The sequence below is a fragment of the Cryptomeria japonica genome, chromosome 10, assembly GCF_030272615.1.
Source record: "Cryptomeria japonica chromosome 10, Sugi_1.0, whole genome shotgun sequence".
NCBI lineage: Eukaryota > Viridiplantae > Streptophyta > Pinopsida > Cupressales > Cupressaceae > Cryptomeria > Cryptomeria japonica.
The window spans coordinates 754,031,508-754,041,057 of NC_081414.1; the positions used below are offsets into that span (position 1 = coordinate 754,031,508).

Sequence of the window (9,550 nt, forward strand, 5' to 3'; positions counted from 1 at the left end):
TGAGAGATTGATTTTGAGGTTGGTGAGGTTAGTATCAGTTTTTCTATCTATTGATTCACCCCCTTCTTAATAGTTGACCAGATTCTTATTCTTTAATCATACCATCAATTGGTATAAGAGCAAGTCAGTTCCTCTAAGGTCTAAGACTTATAGCTTAAGGTAAAGATCTTGTAGATCATGATGAGAAAGGAAGGTTCAAAGTTCAACAGAGAGAACTATAGGATATGGAGCGACATAATGAAAATTTATATCAAGAGTCTTGGAAGCCAGTATTGGGAACATGTTAATACTCAATATGTTGCATCTATTGGGATTATGATTGATGATCACAAGAAAGAGAAACAAGAAAACCATCAAGCATTAGAGGCTATTATCAGTTGTTTTTCTCATGTAGAGTATGTAGATGTTCATGGTCTAGAGACTGCACATGAGGTATGGAAAAAACTTGAAGAGATTTATAGCAGTGATGAACATGTTAAGATTGCTAAAGAAGAGAGTCTAAGAGGAAAGTTTGATGACATGCAAATGGCTGAAGGTGAGAATATCCAATAGTATGGTCAAAGGATAAAATAGATAGTCGGTGAAATTAAGAGTGCAAGAGGTAAAGTGGAGGATTCCACAGTGATAAGTAAGGTACTGAGAACCCTTCTACCGATCTACGCTATCTGAGTTGCAGCCATTTAGGAGATAAAGTCTATTGACAAAACTAAGGTAACCCTTGACTCTATCATTGGAAAGCTTACTGCTTTTGAACTAAATGGTTATGATGGTAGTGTACAAAAATTTGAGTTTGCATTTAGAGCTTATATTTATAACCCATATATGAGGAAAAGTAGAGATGCCAGTCACAGTTATGAATCCAAATCCAGTAGAGAAGTTGATGACGAAAATAGTTTAGTTGAGCTTAAAGCATTGTTGGCCAAGTGGTTGTCTAGAGGCACTGGTAAATATAGAGCTAAAATACCTTTAAAATGTTTTGCATGCAACAAGATTGGACACATAGCTGCTAACTATCCTAGTGGTGATAATGAGAACAAACGAGAGACATTCAAGAAGTATAAGGGTAAAGGCAAGAGAGATTGTCTTATTGTTGCTGATGGTGGTATCGTTGATGAAAAATCTGATGGTGATGCTAATTAAGATATTGTGTTTGTAGCCATTAAAGAAGAGATATCAGATCAGAAGACGTTAGTATCCAGGATGGATGAATCTGATGATTGGATCATTGATAGTGGCTGTTCACATCAAATGACCAGTCATCGGAGAAAATTTCTTTCTTTGAAGGAATTTGATGGCGGAGTTGTAAGATTTGGTAATGACTCACCCTACATGGTTAAAGGTAAGGGAACTATTTCTCTTAATGGAAAGAGTAGTACATATGATGTTTACTGGGTTGAAGGTTTGAAGCACAATCTTTTGAGTGTGGTACAAATCAATGACAGAGGATACCCATTGGAGTTTAAAAACGGTATATGCAAATCTATGGGAGAAAAGGTGAACTAATTGCAACCGGGAAGCAAACTAAAGGTAACCTATTTCATCTTAATTCTAAAGTAAGCAACTATTTAATTGCAAAAATAGATGATAGTTGGCTTTGGCATAGAAGATTTTGTCATATAAACTTTGATAACATTGTGAAAGTGAGTAAGTCCTAGACAGTGAGAGGTTTGCCTCAGTTGGACAAACCGGTTAATGCTCTATGTAAGGAATGTTAGTTGAGAAAGATGACATCCTCAACTTTCAAGAACAAATATTTTTCAGCGGAACATCTGTTACATTTGGTTCATAAAGATCTTTGTGGATCAATAAGGACAAAAAGTCTTCAAGGTGATAGATATTTTATGATCTTCACTTATGATTGCTCAAGGATGATGTGGGTCACATTATTGAAGGATAATACTAAAGTTTTTGGCAAGTTCAAGGCATTCAGGGCTTTAACTAAGAAGGAGAGCGGTAAGATGATAAAGTGTCTGAGGATAGATCAAGGTAGTGAATTTACTTCTGAGGAATTCACAAGGTATTGTGAAGAAAATGGAATAAAATGACAGGTTTCTACACCAAGGACGCCATAATAGAATGGTATCACAGAGAGAAACAACCAGTCAGTTGTTGAAGCTACTAGAATGATGTTGATTCAAGGAGGTGTAGCAAAATTTTTTTGGAGAGAAGTTGTCAGTACAGTTGTCTACACAATGAACCGAGTTCTGGTAAAAAGAGGTAAGGACAAGACTCCTTATGAATACTAATATGGAAGATCACTTGATGTTAGTTATTTCAAGATATTTGGAAGCAAATGTTTTATTAAGAGAGGTGATTATGTTAGCAAATATGAGGCTAAAAGTGATGAAGGTATATTTCTTGGCTATTCTACCAAGAGTAAGGCCTACAAGTGTTTTAACAACCAGACACAAAGAATTATTGAGAGTGTTGATGTTCGAGTGGATGAATATCCAAAAGTCTCAGAGGAATCCAGTTTTGGAGAAAAAGGATGAAGATCCTTGCATTTTATTTTTGGAACCAAAAATTGTGAAATCTGAAATTGGTAAAGAAAATACTGATGAACCAGTTCAACCAGTACAAATAAATTTAGAAGAAGAAGATGATAAAGAAGAAGTTGAACCTAAAGATGATGATCATGTTATTCCAAGATATGTGAGACTGAATCACAATCCTAAACAAATTATTGGGGATAAGGATGTTGGAGTACTAACCAGTAGAAGAATCAGAGAGAATTCTTCCATGATCTCCACTATTGAACCAGGAACTACTAAGGAAGCATTTGGTGATGATCATTGGGTTAAAGCTATGGAGGAGGAATTAGATCAAATTGAAAAGAACAACACAAGGACCCTAGTACCTCGACCGGTAAATAAAAATGTGATAGGTACTAAGTGGGTTTTTAGGAACAAGTTGAATGAAGATGGTGTTGTAGTTCGCAAGAAAGCTAGGTTGGTTTGCAAATGTTATGCACAAGAGGAAGTAGAAGATTATGGTGAGACTTTTACACCGATGAAAAGAATGGAAGGTGTCAAAACTGTACTTGCATTTACACACATAATAAATTCAAGGTATACTAGATGGATGTAAAGTCAACATTTTTGAATGGAATACTGGAAGAAGAAGTATATATTGAGTGGCCAGATGGTTATGCTTTGACTGATAATAAAGACATGGTATGCGAATTGCATAAGGCTTTATATGAATTAAAGCAGGCACCTAGAGTATGGTATGAAAGGCTTGATACACATCTAATGAAGATAGGAGTTTTGAGAACCAATGAAGATAGCAACATTTGTCTCAAATTTGAAGGAGATAAAATACTGGTCAGTGAGGTATTTGTAGATGATATCATATTTGGAGGTAATGATATCATGAGAAATGATTTTGCAGATGAAATAAAAAATGATTTTGAAATGTCTTTAGTGGGGGAAATAATTTTTTTCATAGGCTTGCAAATACAACAAATGAAGATTGGTATTTTCATCACATAGTCTAAGTATGTGAAAGAGGTCTTGAAGATATTTGGCATGAGTGACTGTAAACCAATTGGCACACTAATGGTTACAAGTTGTAAGTTGTCTAAGGAAGATGAATCTAAGTCTGTTGATGAGAAGGAATACATGTCAATGATTGGAAAATTGCACTATGTTGTTCACAACAAACCAGATATATCTCATGTAGTTGGCAAGTTGCTAGATTCTAGAAGAATCCTAAGGAAACACATTTGATAGCAACCAAGAGGATTTTTAGATATTTGAAAGGCACTGTTGACTATGGCTTATGGTATCCATATGGAGGAAACTTTGACTTGAAGGTGTAGATAGATGCAGATTGGGAAGGAAATGTTGATGACCAGAAAAGCACAATCAGTGGAGCATTTTTTTTTGGAGGAAGACTTGTTTCATGGAGTAGTAAGAAGCAGAGTTGTACATCATAATCTACTATTGAAGCTGAGTATGTTGCAACTTACATGAATTGTACATAGGCTATCTAGATAAGGCACATTTTGGAAGGTTTTAAGATGAAGATTTCAGAACTTGTAAAGATTTTAGGTGATAATATGAGTGCAATAAATATTTCCAAGAATCCTATTTTGCATGCACGAACTAAGCATATTGAATTGAAGTATTATTTCTTAAGGGAAAAAGTACATAATAAAGATATGATCTTAGAGCATGTTTCTACCAAGGAGTAGCTTGCAAATATCTTTACTAAACCTCTGCCTAAGACTACTTTTGAGTACCTTAGAAGTCAGCTAGGGGCTGTACCCCTTCATGAGGTTAGTTAAGCATGATGTTCATTGCATCTGTCCTGGAGCCACTTGTAAAATTTTATAGAAGGATTGGTGTAGAACTGGAGTTATTCCACAGGGGGAGCATCAAGTTGCAGGTTTTTGATGCTGAATAGTGAAATTTGACAATTACATGTTTTACTTTCAATTTGGCATTGCTGTCAAAGGGGGAGAAGAACTATGTGAATATGGGGAGAAGAGCCAGTGACAAGCTGAAGACATGATGAGAAATCAATGGTATTGATATTTATATTGCCATCAATTCCAAATGGGGAGATTGTTGGCATTTGCATAAAGATTGAATTAATGATATGTTATGTTGTCATTGATGTCAATTAACCGGTAATGATATTGTTGTAATATTGTTTTGTAACCGGTAGGAAGAGTTAATTGAAGGAGACTGTATCCGATATTGCTATATATTGGAGAGTTGAACTGGTAACCAGTTTAAACCCTATCTATTGATGTAACTAGTAAACCCTACTTGTTGTTTTGATAAAACCTAACCAATTAAGTTTTTGGCAAATTGGTTATATTGGTTTATGATCTTTTGATGATCGATAATGATTATGACACATATGATCATTGTATGAAACCAATTTCAAGTGATATTAGTGCATTGATGTAACAATTTTTCTCTAGGGAATGAACAGAGTATATTGCATATAATGCAAAGAACGTGATGAGTTACTAAGTTCGATGGAGCGTTGATCAAGGAGCAGTCGAGGCTTTCTTAATTGATGTGCATAGATTGCTATGTAATCTAACGGTCATACTTGAACTGACTTGTTTGTAATCTCTATGATAATTATGTTTTTTTTGTGTTACCGACCTAATTGATTTTTATATAAAGTCGATGAAGTTGTTTAGTTTAAGTTGTGTTGAACCGGATGATGTATCTATAGTTTGAGTAAAGGAAGATAAGGAGCATGAAAAGGATCTGATCAAGCAAGTGTAGTGCTATTTAGATAGATCAGAATTGAAATCCCCTAATCATGTAAGCTCTAACAAGCATGGTGCTATTCAAATCCTCTAACAAGGTGATCCATTAGCTTGGATTTTCAAATCCTCTACCGAGGTTACTCCTTACAGTGCATTACTTCTAACGAGGCATTATAGTCAATCCCTTAACTGGGTGGTCCCTAACAAGATCTGTTCTTAATAGGAGTTTTGTAAAGCTTTAATAGGATAGGCTCCTAACAGGGCAAACTTCAGAAGAGTTCAGATATTTATCTTGTGCCTGATCTCACCGTGGTTTTTCTCATTTGGGTTTCCATGTCAAAAATATTTGTGTCAAGTGGTGAATGTTTTTGTGGTTATGTTCTTATGATTGATTTACTTAACTACTTAATACATTTTGATAAGTCATGATAATCAGAAGCATGGAGAAATGAAGTTTTACTGACATACGAAAAAGTATTTGGATGTTTATGAGTTTGAATTTGTTTACTGTTAATTTGTTGTAACAGTCAACCGGTTTATCTTGAGAGTTTTTATCTTGACAGTGATATTACATTGATAGTTCTATCTAAGTTTACTTTGAGAGATTAATTTTGAGGTTGGTGAAGTTAGTATCAGTTTTTCTATCTACTATTTCACCCCCCCTCTTAGTAGTTGACCGGATTCTTATTCTTTCATCATACCATCAGTTTATGTGTTAAGCTGCAAGGTTGGGTTGTCCTTCATTGGATCTCCCTGCCTTGTCTATGTTAGATAAGTACAAAGAGAAGAGTTGAGGTGGTAAGAAGCAGCGGGCATTTAAAACTTGGAGGCGTATTAATGTTGGCTACTGAGAAGACAAAATGTGCAATTAAGTTAATGTCCCATCATCCATTGAGGCTTTATTGTGAAGAAAGCCAAGCTTTTTGTAAAGGGTTTTTGCAGGGGCAAATATGAGCAGAGTAGTGTGCGGTGGTGGAGCGATCCAGGGAGTAGAAATGGAGGCTAATTTCACATTGAGAAGAAAGAATAAATTATGTCCTTTCTATGGGGACTTAACAATTAAAACGCTTAGTGGAATTTTTAGGTTTTCGGATGAACTACTTCCACAATGTGCGGATATTATTGTGGGTGGTGTTTTTAACTTGGTTAAGCATAGATATAAGATGAGAATGGGCATTTACTCTTTGATAATGGCATGAGGATTGGAAGTGGGAGAGAACACAGGCATGGTGAGGGAGGTCATGGAAATGATAGTTCATGATGATTTTTTGGTAGGGATGGAATCATTTTTGGAGTGGGCTATGTCGGGTATAGGATTTGATGTGCATGGTAACTAGGAAGGTCTGATTCCATTTCTAAGGTAGCTGAGAGGTCTATGTCAGGTGCACCATAGAGTGGAGACAAAGTGTGGTTGGGAAGCCTTAAAACTCGTGGTGGAAATCAAAGAATTGGATGGAGTTATAAAAATTGCTAAAGCTGAAGTGAAGGGTACTGCGAGGAGATTGCTACGTCTGAGGAAGTGAAGGGAGATAGAGGAGAGAAAATCCAATGAAGATTTTATCCTATAATGTAAGAGAAGACAGTGAGTTGATGAACTTGTAGTTAATTGTGTTAATTTTGTTTGTAGTGGTTATCCACCTTTCTGTTTACTTCTTAGATTGGTAGGCTAGAGGTCAATTGGGGTAGTTTATTTTTCGAAAGTGTAGCTGTCATTTTCATATGGGAGAATTTTGTAATAACTCATCTTAGGTATGGTGGTTGTCTTTTTTTGGTAAACTATGAACTTTTATGGAAGATACTATTATTTTTTTGTATGACTATCTCTGAATATTAATAAAATATAAATTATTACCAAGCAAAAAAAAAAATGGATCTTTTAACTAATTCTAACCAATAAGATAATCCACTCTAGTAGACAACCAATCTCTAATAGACACATAACTCACTCCAACAAAATCAAGAGAAATAAAAACCTAACACAAGACATAGAAGAAACATGCTTGTTAAAGTCAGTTGACCATTGCACATTGGAACATATGTTGCCTCTTTAGATTGATTGTTCCAAAAATCTCACCTTTCTCATCTCCCTCCCTTCATATGGACTTGGTTACATGGATTTCTATGATTTACGAGGGAGATTCTAGAGCTCCAACATTTTATTTTATTTAATTTTTATCATTACTACTACGTCCCCGGTAGGCCTCCACTGCCCTATAAATCCCCATTGCCAAGGAATCTCAAGTTGCAATTCAAACGTCCAATTTTATTTAGTTGTGTATTTTTTGAAGTTAAAATGAGGAGTTTTTTCAGTATGTTGGTGAAAGCCAACTACACTTTTCTGAGGGTGAGCTCTCATCACCACCAACTGTCTATTATTTCTTATAACTATAGAGAGGCCTTGTCAAACACTATTCTATTCTTTGAAGGCCAGAATTTTGGGAAGCTCCCTGTCAATCAATGCATTGAGTGGAGAAGATACTTTGGTCTTTCTAATGGTGCTTTTGCCCATGTATGCTATCCAGTTTTTGCTTTCTTGCTTTTTCAGTTTTTGTTTTTTGTTTTGTATATGTGATGATTGGTAATGTATGTCGTTGCAATGTAGGTTAACGTAACTGGAGGTTACTATGATGCGGGGGACAATGTGAAGTTTATATTTTCAATGGCCTTCACAACCACAATGCTATCTTGGAGTGTTTTGGAGTTTGGTGGATTCATGAGCAGTGATATCTCCAATGCAAAGACTGCCATATGCTCGGCCACATATTATCATCTAAGGGCTATTGCTCACCCAGACACCATATATGTTTAGGGACAAAATGTGAATGCATTCAGTCATTATGATGTTTTTCTATCTCTAGGATTTATACATTATTAAGGCTTGACTGAAATTATCTAGGTTGGGAATCCTAACAATGATCACAAATGTTGGGACAGGCCAGAGTGTAGTGCTCCTTCCTTTTTCATCTTGTCTCTCTATACATTAGAGGATTATATTTATCTTAGTCTACCTTATGATGATTTATATGCATTCATGATGCATCATATTTCTGGTGGGATTTTGATGACATTATGGTTACACTAACCCTACTCTATGATTGTGATGTTTGAATTGATGCTACGATGTTTGTGATTTTCTTCTAGTGTGTTCGTGATTAGAGAGGATGTTATACCACTCATTGTGAGCATGATATGACATTATGATCATCTATCACTTGCTTGATTATTTATGATATAATATTATATATGTTATATTGTTCTTAGTGGTAGATGCAGGTTTGCAGGTAGCAAACATCAACTCCACCTATTTCAACAGATCTGAGTGTGTCTTATGCTGATGACAAGTTGTCGGAGATGGCATGTGTTTCCCTCTCATACTTTGGGCTTAAGTTGATACCCTTGTCAGTTAGTGTCTTGGCTTGAGTAGTTGGTCTACATCATGTGGTATGTTGTTCAACCCTATGTCGACTTGCCTTATGAGTTTGCGATTATTTATTAATTAATAATTAATCGATTTATATAGTTTATTTAGTATTAAATTATATTAATGGATGACATTAATATTTACGATTAATGTGTGAATTATTAGTATTAGAGATTTATTATTTATTGATGTTTATTTCATAAATTTGTATTTAATTACTGATTTATACTATTATTTATTTTATGGACTAATGTTTAATTGAATATTTATTATTTTGAGATTTGGATTTATTGGATTATTATCTATTAATTAATTAATTATTGGTTGAATACTTATGCCTATCTCTACATTCTTTTATTTATTAATTATTTATGCGCTATATTTTATATGTATGTGGGAGATATTTATAGTATTGAGTTTAAATTATATTTTCTAGAGCATTTATATGTATGCGCACATTTAATTAGTTAATTATTTATTTATCGTTTAATTATTGGATGGATATTTATGCTTGTTCCTACGTTTATTTATTTATCTGCTTTAGTATTTGTTTATTTGTTATTATTTACGAACCTATCCCTTGTAATGATTGGCCCTCTTGGGAATTGTGATTGTGGGGATATTATTATTTAATTATTTATTTATTTATTTAATTGGAGCATTTATTTATATTGACTTGATTTATTTTATTGAGATTTGATTTTTTTTTATTGTTTATTATATTATTACATTCTCTTGTTAGTAATTGAGTAATTAAATATTATGTTTATACCTACCCTATTATTTTATTGGTTGAGATTTGGTGGTAAGTAAATAATATTATTTTATATTCTTACCTCAATTTTTGGAATGGGTTTGGTATAGAATATAGTGTATTGGAATATTTTTATTGGCTG

At 34.3% G+C, this 9,550-nt stretch overlaps 1 protein-coding gene across 1 annotated transcript; it reads left to right on the forward strand.

Moving 5' to 3' along the window:
• Nucleotides 1–7,526: 7,526 nt before the first annotated feature.
• Nucleotides 7,527–8,042, forward strand: LOC131859186 (endoglucanase 17-like). The gene is made up of 2 exons (XM_059212753.1): nucleotides 7,527–7,742; nucleotides 7,836–8,042. Exons 1-2 carry the CDS (start codon nucleotides 7,527–7,529, stop codon nucleotides 8,040–8,042), a joined length of 423 nt encoding a protein of 140 aa, XP_059068736.1.
• The last annotated feature ends 1,508 nt before the right edge of the window (nucleotides 8,043–9,550 follow it).

Bases quoted from the DNA above. Each gene is read 5' to 3' on its own strand.
- LOC131859186 (XM_059212753.1), top strand. From the start codon at position 7,527: ATGAGGAGTTTTTTCAGTATGTTGGTGAAAGCCAACTACACTTTTCTG. The intron at 7,743-7,835 runs GTATGCTATCCA...GTTGCAATGTAG, and splicing joins CTAATGGTGCTTTTGCCCAT to GTTAACGTAACTGGAGGTTA.